At 39.6% G+C, this 17,778-nt stretch overlaps 1 protein-coding gene across 2 annotated transcripts in view; it reads left to right on the plus strand.

Annotated features, from left to right (window-relative positions):
- The window catches only part of Dnah5 (dynein axonemal heavy chain 5), a 279,864-nt gene that overhangs the window by 173,235 nt on the left and 88,851 nt on the right, over positions 1 to 17,778 (plus strand). For both annotated transcript variants that reach the window (XM_078018064.1, XM_078018069.1), the window contains exons 48-53: positions 6,194 to 6,316; positions 6,492 to 6,705; positions 8,522 to 8,745; positions 10,755 to 10,953; positions 12,680 to 12,852; positions 17,033 to 17,163. In XM_078018064.1, the coding sequence (XP_077874190.1) occupies positions 6,194 to 6,316; positions 6,492 to 6,705; positions 8,522 to 8,745; positions 10,755 to 10,953; positions 12,680 to 12,852; positions 17,033 to 17,163 (1,064 nt within the window). The remainder of the gene's footprint in view (positions 1 to 6,193; positions 6,317 to 6,491; positions 6,706 to 8,521; positions 8,746 to 10,754; positions 10,954 to 12,679; positions 12,853 to 17,032; positions 17,164 to 17,778) is intronic.

The following is a 17,778-nucleotide window of genomic DNA, read 5'->3' on the forward strand; positions in this document are numbered from 1 at the left end:
GTAGATGGGAAAACAGATTACTATGGTCCCTCCTCGGTCACCATGGCAACTGCCCAAGCAAGGACCCCTGTGTGTCACTTGCCAGGTTGTTTTCACTCTGTTTTTACCACAGTGTCATTTTCACATCTATTTTCCATGGGAGAGCCACGTGTGCCTCTTTGTTCAATTTACTTCCACTGTCTCAGATTAATAATAGCATTCTCTGTCATTATTAAAAGTGTCTTGTTAGGACAAAAAAACAAAACAAAACAAAACAAAAACCCAAAATACAAAACAAAGAAAAACAACAAACTATAGTCACCCTGAATTCCCTTTTGCCTAAATTAATTTATTTTTATTTTTAATTTTTAAAAGAGAGACAGAGAGATGACACTTTATTTTGCAAAACTAATATTGTTTTAATTATTTGTTTTCTATTTTTTGAAAGTAAGTCATATGTACTTTTAGAAATTTAAACAACACAGAAAAGTAAAATAAAGAAAGTGATACTTACTCAAGAGAATTTCTGAGAAGATTGGTGTCTTCTGAAAACTAACCTAACATCTTGAATACAACAACCAGCTTACAAATGGTTGCATAGCCATACATTTTGAGTTTTTAAAAATGAGACTCATAGAGCCTGGAAGAAAATTCCAGGTTTTTTTCCCTCTGGAATTAGAACCATTCTTTCAAAGGATATTTTATGCAAAAATATTAATCTATAAGCAGGTAACCATGGATTTGCTTTGGTGACACTGGTGCTGGGCTCCTAAAGCCGCTTTCAATATCTTTGCTTCCTGCAGGGGTCCCTGTGGTTATAGGAATCCTTTTGGCTCTTCAGAGCACAATTTGAAGACTAGATTGCAGAGGAGAATCCTAACAGATAATATGTGAAAGTATTTTTCATGGTAAAGCTCTCTTAAAACGTCAGTGTTTACTGTTCCTATTAATGCACTGTGGCAGGGAGAGTCAGGTACTCTCTGAATTCAGTCACTGGCTGGTGGAAACAAAGCCAAAAACCAGGTCCCCATTTGCTCTGCTGTGCTTTCCCCGGGGCCTGCTCCCAGGGGCTGTTCTCTATCCATGTTAATCTCCAAAAGGCTGTCTTGCCACTTAATGTACTTATTTTAAGCTTCTGGCCATGCATTATGATATTCCTATTTTATTTTTTTTAAGTCAGATCTTACATTTCAAAATCACTATTGAGCATTTTAAACTTTACTAACATAAGGTGGTTTTCATTTGGTTTCAGTGAGTTACAATAAAACCAGAAATTATTATTTAGGTAGTAGATTCTTAAATAAAGAGCAGAATTTCTCCATTTTTATCCTTTAGCTAATAGTGCATATATGGAAACCTAAAATTAAGTATGCTTTATATTTCACTTTAATTGTATATAATATTTATGAAAAATGACTTAGGTGCTTGTATATAGATTTTCACATAGCAATAATAAAATGCCTTTTTTTTTTTATAATGTATCAAGCTCACCAAGACCTTTCTCATGCATCATTTCTGTATAATGCTCTGTTGTATGTACCTGTACATGTCTGTATGATTTACATGGCTTTATATGCACTGTTAATTCTGGGCTCTGATTCAGAAATATCATGAAACATGAAATCATAAAGCTAATAAGAGGGAGAAGCAGTTTAACCTTTTGATTTCCCAATTTTAAACCCAGGCAGAGCTGCTAGGAAAGGCCACCGGGTTGTGCAGGTATTGTGCTGTGCCCTGCTTGGAGACAGTGTGTGAGTGGTGAGTCCAGGAGCCTGGGCAGAGCACAGTCTCTTCAACTGTGAGAGGCTCTGCCCACACGCCTCACAGGGCTGTGCTTTTCCCAGTGTCTGGTTAGGGGAATAGACTCACGTGCAAGCTTAACTGATGGGCCATGTGCCTCCTCTTCTGAGGACCACAAAGCCCAGAGGAGAAGGGTATTTATTTCTTTAGAGGATCATAGAAATGAGGCCAATGAAAGAGCTGGTCATTGTTTTATGGGAGTTTTATGAATTTTTAAGAATTATAAAGACTGAATTGTCTATTAAGAAATTAATTCAGAAAACTGAATTGGTTCTAGGTTTTGAACTCTTAGCTTTGAGCAAAAGATGGGAACTTTCCTCACTTCCATTCGTAAAGCTACTTGGCTTTTTAACTGATTAGTTTTTACTTCTTAAAATGCCACCATCCCAGCTGGGGCTGGTGTTGGTACCCCGTGTATGTGGAGATAGACAAGGAGAGCAGAACCTCGTTTAGTCTCTAGGTTGCATGAGGTGATGCTGTGCTGGCCATGCTTCTTCAGGTTCACGGAAGCATAGATTGACCATAGCCCAGTCTTCTGTTATAAATTTCAATTTTTAAAATACCAAAAGCTGGGTTGAAGGAAGTGATGGGGAAGTACGTTCATCTATGACAATATTTCACAAAGTGTGTTTGGCTGATGCTCATCCTAAGAGGTTTTTCTGGTTGAGAAATGGCTACTGTAGGCGTGCATAGTGAGGTTCCCAGAATGAACACTGTAAACCAGCATAGGAGGTGAGCACCATTTCATGGCGTGCGTTTTATTTTTAACCGAGTAGAAATCAATTAAGACCTAGAGGGACCAGTACCAAGAGATGAGGAAGGACTCCCTAGAAACAAGACTGGAGAGGTAAGCCACTGACTGGCATCTGGTGTTCCTTCAGAGTCAAGAATGGGGAACCCCAGGAGGGTTCCATTGCCCTTTAGGAAGTTTGTTCTGGCTGCAGAGTGGAGAACAAGTTGGCAGGGAGATGGCAGCACTCAGAACTGAGAGGAATCCATTGCAGTAATTCCTCAAGAGGGAGGTTGGGCTGGACCAACATAGTAGAAGAGGGAGCACAAATAGAACACAGCTGCTATTGCTTTGAGTTAGGAAGTGGAACAGATGGGACTCGTGGTTGGTTGAGTGGATGTTGTTGGAGGAGAAGCCAGGAAAGAAAGAAAAGTCTAAGAGGACTCTGGGCTCCTTGTGTTTATTTACTATGGATCAAATATTTATGATATGCACCTAGTACCAGACACCTCTAGTCCCTGCGGCTGTAAGAGAGTAAGATAGACAAATAGTAACCAAATAAACAAATGTACTTACTTGGTTTTGTTAACTGCCTATTGGTTCATACTGCCAAAACAATGCATCCAAGAGACTGGGAAGAAGGTGGGTGGTAGAATACTATAAAGGTCCTCAGTAATTATTTAGATGGATTGTATTAGTCTGTGTCATTATAATGAAATACCTGAGGAAATGAAATTATTATTATTATTATTTTAAATTGGTGGTTCTGGAGGTTCCAGTCCAAGATTGGGTAGCCCCATGCTTTGGGTTTTTGGTTATGGTACATGAGGAAACAGACTGCTTACATCATGACTTAGCAAGTAGATAGAGACTGAGAAACCAAGGTCCCCAAATTCTCTCCAAGGGCCCAGTGACTATGGCATATGGGCCTCCCACTAGGCTCCACCCCTTAAGCTTCCACAGCACATCCCCACAGTGTCACTGTGAGCCAAGCATTTGACATATGGAGTGTTGGGAAATACTACCCATTTTCAAATCATAACAATGATTTATTTGGGGAGGAGGCAGAAAATTCTAGATACATTATAAGTTGCATGATATAGATATCTTGTCTAACTTAGCAGGACGTATCATCTATAGCTGGTAATAGGGATGACAATTTTAAGAGGCTTTCTGTGAGAAAGACACATAATTGAAAAAAGTTTGGACAGAAGGAGATACTTTGAAAACCAACATCAACGTCATACTAGAAAGAACTTAGCAATGTTAGATGTGGAATGTTTGGACTGGACACCTGGGCGGTTGGTGCCAACCTGTGCTGAGCAACCAGGAGGTGCAGATGTGGTGGGCAAGAGGAGTTCACATTTGGAGGTGCTGATTTTTGTCATTCGATGGTACAGCCAAGTTGGGAAGTCCATTTGGAGCTACTAGTCCAACCATACGATATTCTGAACACCTCCATTAGAACACGTAATCATTGTGTTCCAGGCCTTCAGGAGGTCTCACCAGACCTCAGAGTTCATTAGGTAACCACAGAATGGACAGCAATTCCCCACACAGAAAGAAGCTGCAACTTCTAGTCCCACAAGCTACTCCATTTTTCTCTTGCTTTTATTTTTGTTAGGTTTTTCTCTCTCTCTTTTAAATTTTTTATTTTTTATTTGTAATTGGACACAATACCTTGATTTTCTTTATTTATTATTATGTGGTACTCAGAACTGAACCCAGGGCCTTGCACATGCTAGGCAAGTGCTCTACCACTGAGCCAAAACCCCAGCCCCATTGTTAGGTTTTCTCTTTATATACAAAGAGATATCCTATGTGTGTGTGTGTGTGTGTAAGTGTGTGTGTGTGTGTGTGTGTGTGTGTACATTTTACTAATCATTTCCTGTCATTTCAAAGGAATTAGGATCATAACAAAGGGGAAGAAAGTGTGCCAATATGAGGGTATTACTCTGTATTTTCCTAATTATTGCACCTGTGGCTTTTTAGCTCACAGGGGGCACCCGCAAGACAAAATCTTCACATGCCAGAGAGTCCTCATTAATAGACATGGAAATGCCTGGAAGGCTCTGGTTTGCCATAGGAGGTTGTCAGGAGATTATTAATTGCCTTATGCATTTAAATTCATTGAAAAACAGAGCTAAATTTAGCTGAGTACATTAAACAGTGTGTTTCTATGTCAGGGGAATATGAAATTCTTTTTTGCTATTGTGCTATTTCATGGGAGATTTGTTTTGTAATTGAATGAGTTGTGATATATTTACATATCTTTCTATTAAAAATGATGAAAAATGTTCACAGCTTTTGCTATTATTCATTAAAATAATGGTGGAAGCTTACAATTTGTTATTACTGTGAAGATTCCCAAAGATAGATATATAGGGATTTGCTTATATCTTGGTGAATTTTGTGATCGTATCTTGTTATAATTCATTTTTAACTGGTTTATTCTTTATCATGAAATAGAACTTTTGGATAGGAGTGGAAAATTCACTTTATCTCAATATACCACTGCTTCCTCCTCTATTTCTATATCATCTCTAACCTGATTTAAAACCATGCATGAGGACTGGGGTTGTGGCTCAGTGATAGAGCACTTGCCTAGCATGTTGAGGCACTGGGTTCGATCCTCAGCACACACACATAAATAAATAAAATAAAAGCCATTGACAATAAAAAAATATTTAAAAGAACATTAAAAATGCATGAATAGATTTCACAGTGGTAAGAATGACATGAGGGTTTTAAGATTTTCAGCTTCTAGAGTCTGAGAACTTTGATGTCCTTTCTGTTCTCTTTTCTGTGCTGGACTCTTGATTACTCAGTTAATATATTCTGATTGATTTCCAAACTATGTTGTAGTACCATGGAAGTGAAAATATAAAAGTCTGAGGCTCTTCTCCTACAAACTAGTTACCCCTTCAAATGTCCCTTTCAATCGGTTTTAATTCTTTCCCACATTGCTTCTTACAGAGCACAGTGCACCTCTCCTTTCTACCACCTTATCTTAGATTAGCAGGGAGAGGGCTTTGTGCTCCATGTTGGGCTGGGGCATGAGAAGTGATACAATGTCATTGCCTCTGTCCCAAAGCAGTGGATCTGTGTCATTTCTGGCTGCATGCAGAAGCCAATTGGCTTCCTTCTCAGTGAAGAGAGCAGGCTTCTGGCCACGACAGGCTGTGCACTTCTGTTTAACAGGATCTCTAATTATGGGGAAACTTTTTGCAGGACTGTGGCCTTTGAGTAATGGGGGTTACATGTCATTAACATAGGTATAGTAAGAGAAAAATAAATCCTTATAAATGGAAAGAAGACAGTTGAGGTTGTAGCTCAGTGGTAGCGAACTTGCCCCACATGGGTGAGAGGCACTGGGTTTTCTTCTCAGCACTGCATATAAATAAATAAAATCAAGATCTATTGAAAAATAAATAAGTGGATAGAAGAATCTTATTCAAAATTTATATTGGTTAGTATTTATTTACTCTTTAAACCAGGTTTCCAAAGGTTGTGAACATTATGCCAAATAATTTAGATACTTTAAGACTTGTTTGCCAATATTAACGGGGAGATTTTGACTTTTTCTAAGTAATTTCTGACATTTCAAAGGTCGTCAGGTTTTGATAATTGGCCACGTCTCAGGGAGACTCTCACAGACACTTCTGGTGGCTTTCTTGTTGACAGAGGACCATAGAGAGCTATGTGGACAAACGCATGGGTACCACGTATGGCCCTCCTGCGGGAAAGAAGATGACTATTTTCATCGATGATGTGAATATGCCAATAATCAATGAGTGGGGAGATCAGGTATATGGATCCTATTGTGCATTTTGTTTCTTTAATTCAGCACTATTCTTTATTCTTGGATGAAGAAGTGTTTTTCTTCCTTTTCAACATGCAATTCCTGAGTTTCAGTAAACTCCATCCTTTGGAAAAAGTCAAGGAGCTGAGACATTTTAATATTGAAAGTTGTCTTTTTTAGGTTACTAATGAGATAGTACGGCAGCTAATGGAACAAAATGGATTCTATAACTTAGAGAAGCCTGGAGAATTTACCAGTATTGCAGACGTCCAGTTCTTGGCAGCCATGATCCATCCTGGGGGTGGACGCAATGATATACCCCAGAGACTCAAGAGGCACTTCTCCATATTCAACTGCACGCTGCCCTCCGAGGCGTCCATGGACAAGATCTTTGGTAAAATGAGTGTCAGTGAGTCCTGGGGAGGGAGGATTATGTTTCTATAAGAAAATATGCACCCAGGGAGGTGGCACTGGATGAATCCTTGCTATAGAGCCCAACCACTTTCTGGTCATGTTTTGTTTATTCACATTTGTTATAGATATGTTTAAAAGTCAAGGAGCTGGGATATTTTAATATTGAAAGTTGTCTTTTTTAGGCTACTAATGAGATAGTATGACAGCTAAGGGAACAAAATGGATTCTATAACTTAGAGAAGTCTTATCGATATGTACTGAACTGGATGCCTCAGGAGATCTTTTCTATTTGGTTTATTTATTTTTTATTTTTAACTTAACTGTTGCCAGCTTCTTAAGCAAGGGGTGAAATATTAAATGAACATGGAGATGAGATGGTTTCTTCCTGCAAGGTCTGGCTGTTGTAATTCCATATTAACTGTACTTGTAGCTGATACTTTAACCAATCCAGTTTGCCAAAATAAATAATGATACACAGAGCAGTAAGAGCCCTAATCTGATCATCAGAGAAAATGGCAGAGTTATAATCAATTAATACTTAAATATGTAGTGCTTCAGAGATAATTCAATTGAGGAACCACTAGCCCAATATATATCCAAACACATTTAACTGAGTAATGAAAACACATTTGTGACCGATTTTGGAGTTATTCTTTACAGAAAAAGGGTGTAAAGATCTAAACAACCCCCCATTAGGTATTAATTTACAATTTCTGAAACTGCTGTTGAGAAAAAACTCATTAAGATCATCCTAATTAATTTCTGGCAGAGTGAAATGTCATGTTAGCACCCCAGGCTATAGACTGTGGCAGTGTGCTGCCTTCATTCACAGCAGTGAGCAAGGCTTGGAAACCAAATGATATTTGAATTATCTAAATTTGGGAAAAGGAGAGTAGATTAGGAAGTATGACTGCTATCACTTTTAATTAGTCTTTATTGCCTGGAAAATTTTACACATAAAGTCAGTTGATACATTTTATAATGCAAGGGAACAATAGAATGGAGATGTCTTAGAGGGCTTATGGAGATGTTTTTATAAATCTTTTTTTAAAAAATTATTTATTTATTTATTTATTTTTATTAGTTATACATGACAGTACAATGATCTTGACAATTCATACCTTAGAATCAAATGGGGTATAATTTCTCATTTTTCTGATTGTACAGGTTGCAGAATCACATTGGTCATACAGTCACCTATATACATACAGCCATAATAATGTCTATTTTATTCTGCTGCCCTTCCTATCCCCCTTCCCCTCCCCTCCCCTCCCCTCCCATCTCTCTACCCAATCTAATGTGACACACCTCTTTTTTTTTCTCCTCACCACATCATACATGTATTCTGTATAACGATGAGGGTCTCTTTCCATCTTCCTATTTGTCATTGTCACTTATTTAATAATGTTGAATTAGCACAGCCAGAAGTTTCAGCAGTCCGTCTGCCTGCCTGCCTTCTCTCCTCCTTCCTTCTGTGCTGGTGATCAAGCTCAGGGTCCCGTATTTGCTTTGCAAATGCTCTACCCCTGAGCTACATCCCCAGCCCCTCAGCAGGTTTTATTGATCAACTCTTCAGTACTTTGAATGCTGTCTGACTTAAACCTGTATTTGTGTGTGTGTGTGTGTGTGTGTGTGTGTATTTGAAAAAGCAACAGATCAACAGTTAACATCTTCTCAATATACAGGCATCTGTTAAAGTGTATAATGATATTTGTGCAAATTCTCCATTATAGTGTTTTTCATTTTAATTGGGTTTCTTTAAATGATCTGTCAAAACATTATGATTTCCCTTTCAGGAGTGATTGGGGTAGGCCACTACTGCACCCAGAGGGGTTTCTCAGAGGAAGTGAGAGATTCAGTGATGAAACTGGTGCCCCTGACACGTCAACTGTGGCAGATGACCAAGGTTAAAATGCTCCCCACTCCAGCGAAATTCCATTACGTGTTTAACCTCCGAGATCTTTCTAGGATCTGGCAAGGAATGCTGAACACTACTTCAGAGGTCATTAGAGAACCAGCCGTAAGTGACACGGAAGAAAGAAAAGCAGATAACATTGCTATTTATCATACATCCTAAATATGTTTATTAATTTAATTTGTATGAAAATATTTTGGATCATTTAGCATGCATATTCATTTCTTCACTGTTTTTCAACTAACATGAATAAGGAAAAAGGTAAATATGTCAGAAAACTTCAGTGTAAAGTTCCAACTAATTAGGTTTATGTTTATGGAAATAGTATACACAATTGTTTTCTGGTGATTGAAATAAAAGAAACAATTGAGTTTTTTCCCATCCTAAGACTTTTTTTTTTTAAAACTACATAATGGAAATAATCATTATTGATTTTACCCTATAATAGTCTTCATATTTTAAGCTTGACATTTTAACTTTAAAAAGTAATTATCCTTATAAATAAACATTCAGAGTGAAAAGAAACCATTTTGTTGTTAATCACCCATGAGCTTTCCTCCTTGTAATAGATGTACTAAAAGAACTGTGCGTGTTGGTAAAATCGAAAATAGGCAGCAGAGTTGAAAATTCATTTAATACAAAAATGAGTGTGTTGTACATATACTTGAATCTGACGGTTCCCAGTACAGGGCTTTCCTTCAAACTAAGAGCGCTATGTAAAAATCCAGTATGCCTTTTCCTCAAAGTGAGGCCCTGTCCACAGGCAAAGGCAGGATTGGACTCTCTTCCAGCCTTTCTGGAGCCAAGGAAGTAAGTTAAGTAAGTGGGATTTAGGGGACTCCCCTCCATAAATTCAGAGTCGAATAATCAAAAATACTATTATTGAGCATTCTGTGTTGACTGTTAAAAATAACTCTCAATTCTGTCCCAGATGCTTGCAAATAGGTAATCACACTTGCTAACTCTTGAAGACTAGATATTTTTTGGGAAAACTCACAATCCTTTCAACAAGAGAATTGAGAGTCAGTTTAGCAACAGTGGACATGTTGATTTTTTTCCCCCATAGTTATCGACAAGTTAATGGAGTTGTGGAATGCAGTTCCACAAGGACTGCTGTATCTGATAACCATTTTTGGTGCTTATTTTTAGTCAGCTAAAACAATTTCAGCAATTGGTATTGTGAACTTTTGTCTTAACTGCATCACTGAATATAATTTAAGAGACTTTGTTCTGCTAACCAAATAGCATTTTATCATTATTGATAAAACCCTCTAATCTGCAAAATGTTACCAAGGTAAATAATATCCACTAGTGTTTTTTTTTGGTACCTGGAATTGAACTCAGGGGCATTCAACCACTGAGCCAAATCCCCAGCCCTATTTTGTATTTTATTTAGAGACAGGGTCTTACTGAGTTGCTTGGTGCCTTGCCATTGCTGAGGCTGGCTTTGAACTTGAGATCCTCCTATCTCAGCCTCCTTGGCTGCTGGTGTCACAGTATGTTCCACTGTGCCTGGCTCTACTCGTCTTTTAAATTAAATAATGAGATTACAAAAATATTTGTTATTTTTTTGCTAGGGACAGAAAACATGTACAACTAATTTCTTCAACTTTCAGTAAACTTTGGGGCCCTGGATTATCTGTATTAGGTGATTCCTTTGTTTAAAACCCAGATTTTCTGCAACAAATTTTCTTCACTTGTGTTAACTAAATATGCCATTGTAATAGGTCAGTTGTACACAAGAAAATTGTATTTTATACTGTATTTTGGCCACATGAATGAAGGTATCTTATCCCAAAGACTAATTTATCACAAACTTAAACCCTCTTCATTGTGTATCAGTTTGTTAGTTGATCAGAGTAATCTGTAATACTTTTGTATAGGGATGTTTTCTTTTTAACTTAGAGACTACAAAAGTATAAACTCTACTTTCCATTTATCATACCTGAATGAGAGTAATTTGAAGTGAAAGAGTCATATCTTAACCCTTAAGATAACCCTTTAAAGTGTTGCATCTTAAATCAAGAAAAGATCTCACTCTACATTGTATCTCAACTTGAATTCCTAGGTATGGCCTGGTAGGGACATGACACATCTTGATCATGTCTCAACAGGAGCTGTTCAAGCTGTGGAAGCACGAATGTAAACGTGTGATAGCGGATCGTTTCACCGTGTCTGATGATGTGACCTGGTTTGATAAGACTTTAGCAAGTTTGGTAGAGGAGGAGTTTGGCGAAGAGGAAAAACTCTTGGTGGATTATGGAATCGATGCTTATTTTGTGGATTTCTTAAGGGATGCACCAGAAGCTACAGGTAAACTGTTGAAGCAGAGTTTGAAAATCCTCCCAAAGGTTTCTTTAGATCTTTAGGGAGATCTAAAGACAGAAGGTTCCGTTTAGGGAGGTTAAGTTTCTGCTTGGCAAATTATGGAAACAAGCCAGGGGTCGAATGGGTGCTCAGTCAGTATATAGTGAGTGGATAAATGCATAATTCTGGAATTCAAAGATGAATTATTTTTATGCTCATTTCTCTTGAATATTAAGATACAGTGGGAAGGCAGGAGAGGGTGGAAGAAAGTGCCCAGCATTAGTAGGAGTCAGTTTGAGGGAGATTCAAGGATGATAAAACACATAGTAACCGGGCATTTCTGAACCCCAAACCTTGTTTTCCTCATTTATAAAAATATAAATATAAATACGTGGCTCTTGGACATTGTGGGGAACAACATTATGTGGAGAGTCGTGTGAGCATTTTTGGCCCATAGTTACTGTCAAATGAAAGGTAGCAAAAATGAAGATAATTATTTATTCAAGCCATCTGGATGTTGAAACTAAAAAGGAAAATCTCAATGAGAGAGCATTGAATGCAGTTGGAAAGAGACAGTGATGTGAAGGGAAGCTTTAGGGCCTATGGTTCTATGAAAAGAGGAGACAGAGTACATTTCTCATGAAAAGAGGCTGCGCTCCGATTGGTTTGCTTCAGAAATAACCAGGCTCATGAGGAATATTATTCTTTCACTAAATAACCTCTTCTAATGCTGAGGATAGATTTTAAGTTAATGTGCATATCTAAAAAGGCATGTTCAAAAAGCTGCAGTTTATGCCTTCTAAACGATGGGAAACATCGGGCAGTCCCTGTAGTATGCGTGATCTGTCAAAAGTTTTTGAGGGATAATTGCAGAAGGTTCATTGCTGGGCTATGCAGTTGGAAAGAAGTGAATACATTTTATTTTAAATCAGGTTAAATACATAAAAATCCTGTAAGGGGATTTTACTAGACAGTTAACATTTATTTTGTATTTATTTGTTTGAGTTACCTGATTTCCTCTAATTCAGACAGGTAAATAATTAGATTATGGTTTTCAAGGAGCAAGAGCAACTGCTGTGTCTTTGGGGTGGGGTGGGGTCCAGAGGCAAACAAAACCTTTTGTGACTTCAGAGCACTTCATTTCTCAAAGCTTGCTGATCATTTATGTGAGAATTGTCACTACTGAAATTTGGCTATTTGTAGCTCAGCCTTTTCTCTCATACCTTAAAATGCCCTTCTGTCTTTACCATTTGATTTACCATTAACTGAAATTTCTAAATCATAGAAGTTCCCCGGGCAAATGCAATGACCTTATTCTTTTTCTTCTTATTTAAAAAGTTATGTAATTCTTGACCTCCCTTGAGATTTTGATGTGAAGTCCCTACTTTTTTCACTTTCATTTTAATCATTAAGCTCGTATCTCTGAAAGGATCTCTGAAATGCAGTGTTTAATTGTGATTTCAAATTAAATTCAGCGAGCACATTATTTCAAAGTGACTCTTTCTAGACAAGAAAGAATTAGGGCTGCCAATGATTGTAGAAATCCTAATGCTTCCCCTATTTTTTTCCCCTAAAAATGTATAACATGGCATTTTAATGAAAATTAATGTTATTCAGTAGTATTAATAATTTTCATGTTATTTAGGGCTATGAGTATATTAATAGAGGTTGAGGGAAGTAGTGAAGCCCGGCAATTTCAAGAAACTTCATTGAATCTTCTTCCCCACCAAAGGTGAAACATCTGAGGAGCCTGATGCCGAAATGCCCAAAGTGTATGAGCCAATTGAATCTTTTCATCAACTGAAAGAGCGTTTGAATCTGTTCCTGCAGCTGCATAATGAGGGTGTCCGCGGCGCTGGCATGGACCTGGTGTTCTTTGCGGATGCGATGGTGCACTTGGTCAAGGTACAGTGGCCTTGCCCAGTAGCACCTCCTGGGAGTGACACACACTTGGCTTTGTTCCAGAACTACCCCACTTTCCATTTTGGTCTCCTAGGAGACTACTCAGCTTCAAAGTGAACTCAGGGCTCTATTCCAATTTAACTTCTAAACCGAGTGCAACATGTCACACCTCATAGGCTTAAAATAAGAGCATGTGTACTTCCAGTGTGTGATGTGATAATTTTATTCAGTGTTGCTACACAGCTGTCAGCTCGGTGTTTTCACCACGTAGAATGAACGTGGTTGACCTCAGAGTTCAGAGTAAAGGCAAAGTCTGCTTATTTGCGTATCACGGGAAGATTATCACTATAAAGCAGTGCATAAACCTTGAGGACATTATGCTAAGTGAGACAAGCTAGACACAAAGGGCAAATACTGTAGCACTCTGTTCCAATTAGGTACCCAGAATATTAAAAAACAGGAAGGATAGATAGATGTTGCCAAGGGCTGGGTGGAGAGGGGAGGTAGGAGTGTTAAATGGGGCACAGAGTTTCAGTTTTGCAAGATTCAAAGACCCCTGGAGATGGATGGTATTGCTAGTTGCATACCCTTGGGACTGTGCCTGTCTCTATTAGACTGCACTTAAAATGGTTGTGGTGGTAAATTATATGTGCATTTTGCCACAATTAAAAGTAATAATTTAAAAGCATGCATATACAGTTGACTTTGAGCTGATGAAAATTCCTTCAGAATGAGATTCCCCCAGGAAAGTACAGTTTCCATTCTACTTTGTCATTTGGATCATTATGGTATCTACTTTTAGAATAATGGATCCTCAAAGGTTAGAAGAACAATATGATATTTTACTCAGAAACTTATGTGACTTAATTTATCTGTGGTGTAAGAGAATGCCGTTTAAAACTCTGGGGATATTCTCACTTTGTTGACACCCATTACCTTTTCAGTCTAAATCCTTTCAGTTTGAAGCTGTCTTCTGTTGCTTAGGTTTAACCATGAGGAACAAGCTCATAAATACAAGTTGTCTCTTCTAATAATTACCAGACCTTAGATATATGAAGAGGAATTTAGAGCTTGTCTAGTGAAAGGTCTCACAGCTTCTTTTCTCTGAAGAGGCAAGGGAAACCTTTCTATTAGTGCCTCTGGAGTAAGTCTGAGAAGAGGAAGAAGAGGGGGATGAATCTCTCCAGCAAGAAGTCCTTAGCTTGGTGACACCGAATTCTCAGAATCAGAGACATCCAGTTGTGCTGCATGACTAGCCCTGTGCTCTTCCAAAGCAATATATCACTGTTTGAAATTAGAACTGGATTTATAATAGGTTAAGAGTTAATTTTTTCAGGAAGAACAGACGTCTGTCATATAATAATTAAAGAAAGGGGGGGAAGAAAAGAAAAATGTCTTTTCCTAAATGGGTGATACCGAAGGCGACTTTATAGCCAAGTATCTGTTGGAGACAGTTGGGTTGGCCTGGGACTTCACATCCCCAGGAGCTACAGAGGAGGTTATTTATGTTAGTTTTGTGCCTGAGCGAGTTCGCCCCAGCCATCTCTGCCCATGGTTTGCAGCACAGATCAATGATGAGCCCCTCTTTATCCATCTGGGTGTGCACTAGAGGCATGATGTTAGCTTAGGGCCTTGAAGCTGTTTTCCCTTCTTCTCAGCCTTCAGTCGATTTGCTCTGTAATTGGCCAAAAGAATCCTGGACTGGAATTTTTGAGCCCCAATTGGACATTTCACGCTCTGGTTTTCTGTGTTGTGAGAATATGAGCCTTGAAATATGTGACCCAGTTGTAAGACGAGATAGAAGCCAAAAGACAGAACCGGAGACAAAATCTGCAGCCAAATGGGATGTGATCCCAGTCAGTATATTTCTTAGCTCCCTTCTTCATTAGCATAATCATCTTTAAACTCAGGCTGTGTCGCTGTGTTACGCATGCATCTCTTTGCCTCTTGAGTGAAAGTTCAGACTATGGTATTGGTGGTCTTCCATGATCTACCCCTTCTACCATTCAGCCTGTGGGCCATGCCTCTGCCTTGTGCATAATCCAGGAAAATGACCTGCTTGGGGTGAGTGCATCCTGACCCAGAGCCGCTCACCAGTACAAATCCCCGGCCCCGTGCTGCACTATGTAGAGTTTACTGTCTGTCTGCCAGCCCTGCTAGACTACTAGTAAGCTTTGTGAGTGCAGGCGCTAAGTCAGCTCAGTCTTCCCAGGACAAGTGAATGTTGAGATGGTCACACAGGGGACTCTTGATGAATTGTCTGGAATTTCAGGAGGTCACCAGTGTGGGCCTGAATAATGCTTTGCTGCCTCAGCTCCTGCACTTTCCCTGCCCCCTGCGGAAGTTCCCACCCTTAGGGGAACACCTTGGGACTTTCGCTGACTCTGGAATTTTGTCTTATTCCTTCTAAGATGTTGCCCACCTGCTGCCAGCACAGTACCTTTGTGTGATAAACTTCTAGTCGTCTTCCAAGATCAGATCCCGTTCCAGCTGCACACTTGAGTTTTGCCTGCCCTGAGCCAGGAATGTCTCCTTGGCCCATCTTCCTCCCACTGGCCGTTCCTCTCTGTTCTCCCATTCATGCTGGTTATTACCAACAGGTCTCTCTTGCTATCGTGTGATCATCTTCAGGGCAAGAGAAACATTTTTAATTTTTAAATACTTGCTAATGGGGTTCAAAAAAGAATTTCTCTATCTCACAATCCACACCTTATAGGTCGAAAAAGCCCTATTTGAGTGTCTCACTTGACTGTACTTTCCTCCTGAAATATTTAAAAACAAGGGCATGAGTTTTTAAATTCCCTTTTAAAGCCTTCTGTTTGTTCATGTATGTGTTCATTTGTCAAATATGTGTTGAGGGGGTACCCTGTGCCAGAGACTAGGGTTGGGAAATTTTAATGTGGGACTTCAGCCCAGTTCCAGGTAAACATGTTGAGTGACATTTCCTTAATGCCAGATACACAAAATTCTTACAAACCCCTAATATATTCCCTCCCATCACATGAAGGAAACAATTATGGTTGAAACGTGGCAGTTGAGGAAGCACACAAGACCTCCTCAGAAGTGTGACTTCTGGTAGCTCCTTACCTGCGCTGTCTCCCTCTCACCCGTCTACCCTCTCACCCACTAGGGCTTGGAGAGAGTCACCGCAGGGATGTGCTCGGAGCTGGGGAAGCAGCTGGCCTCAAGGTTGTCGGCTCCCCACAGAGCAGGGAAACGTGGTCTCTTTCCCCAGGATTCCTGCTGAAGTGGGTGAGATGGTCCAAAACCCAAGGGTGTTTCCAGCCGGGGTGGAGCACCTTCCAACTAGAGGAGGAAGCGTTGGGAAAGGGTGTTTGACAAAACCTTGGCAGAACCGAGAGCCCAGAGACTCTTGGAAGCCTCCCTTCCCACGGAGAAGTGACCCCTTTTCAGCCCTAACCCCATTTGTTTTGGGAAAGTGACTTTCACAGCAGCTCCCCAGGTTCCAACGGTAGTTAGAAAGAAGGAGAAATAGTTACCACACAAGGGAAAAGGCTTGCCAAGAATTCTACACCTAACGCTGCTTTCCAGGTGGGACTGGAAACCTTGTGGTTGAAGTAGTTCATTTATTCCTACTTTATCAAGTAGGAATAAAGCCAAATCAATATGAACTTCCACTAGAAGGGGGACTTGGCATGGTCTGGGGCAAGTGATCATCATGGAGCAGCCTTTTGATCATCCTTTAGTCACTTCTCTGTGGATATTTTAGGTTCACTGTCTTTGCCAAAAAAATAGGAGGGTGTTTCTATTGTGTATACCCCGTTTTAGGATTTGACTTCTCTTTGATTTAAACTCCTTTTTTTCAAATGTGGAGGATATCTTAATCAGTTGCACGCTCTGCGCGTTCTGAGGATGGACATTGGTTTGAAATGTCTGTTCTCTTCCTGGTTGCGGTACAATAGGCTGGGCAAGCTGAAAGGACACCTCGAAGTCCCCATTACCTCCTTGACAACACAGAGCCCTGCCCTGTCCAATGCATCCTAAACACAGTACTGTTTCAGAGATGCCCTCATTCCTTCAACCAGCATCTCTTTCTGATCTTAAGATTGCTCTGTCTTCTAAAATGATTATTTGGCCTTATTTTCACATTGAAAAAAAAATGGAAAAAAACCAGTCTGTTTACATGTTGAAAGATCTATGCCTTTTCTATTCCATATTATAGATCTCTCGAGTCATTCGTACTCCTCGGGGAAATGCCCTCCTGGTCGGGGTGGGCGGATCAGGAAAGCAGAGCCTGACAAGGTTGGCTTCATTCATTGCTGGCTATACTTCCTTCCAGATCACTCTGACAAGGTAAAAAGCTTTGAATTTAACCTAGAATGGATTTTGGAGAAAGGTTATCAGAGGCCACCTCGAGTTAAGAATGCATTTTCCTTATATACATTAAGAATCGCAACAGCTTTCCTTCTCCATCGTTGACTAAGTTTCCCCTTTCAACCTTCGTCGTGGTCCATGAACATTTCACATTAACAACCTGCTTTTGAAACATTTCAGCCTCCCACTTCAGTGAACGACTGCTTCCTTGTTTTGATGCCATAGACAACACGAGTATTGTATTTTTTCTTTTGGTGCATTTCAGAGAAAACCTCTCTTTCCTGTGCATTAATGCAGATTTCAAGAATGTTAATATAATGGAAAATAGATAAAAATGTACGTTGATTTACTCAAACCCTTCAAAGTGTCTTATTGGACACTGACTGTGTGTCTGGTACTGGCCAGGGGAGCGATGCTGTGTCAGTCAACTTTCTTAGTAGGACGAAAGAGTTATTTTGTCTCTTGGTTTCAGAGGCTTCCTTCTATGGTCACTTGGCCCTGTTGATTTTGGACCTGTGACAAGGCACAAGATCCTGATGGAGAGAGCTGGCCTTCTGGCAGCTGGGAAAGATGGGGTGTGAGGAGGGAAGGGTC

Source organism: Ictidomys tridecemlineatus, chromosome 1 (assembly GCF_052094955.1).
Source record: "Ictidomys tridecemlineatus isolate mIctTri1 chromosome 1, mIctTri1.hap1, whole genome shotgun sequence".
Taxonomy (NCBI): Eukaryota; Metazoa; Chordata; class Mammalia; order Rodentia; family Sciuridae; genus Ictidomys; species Ictidomys tridecemlineatus.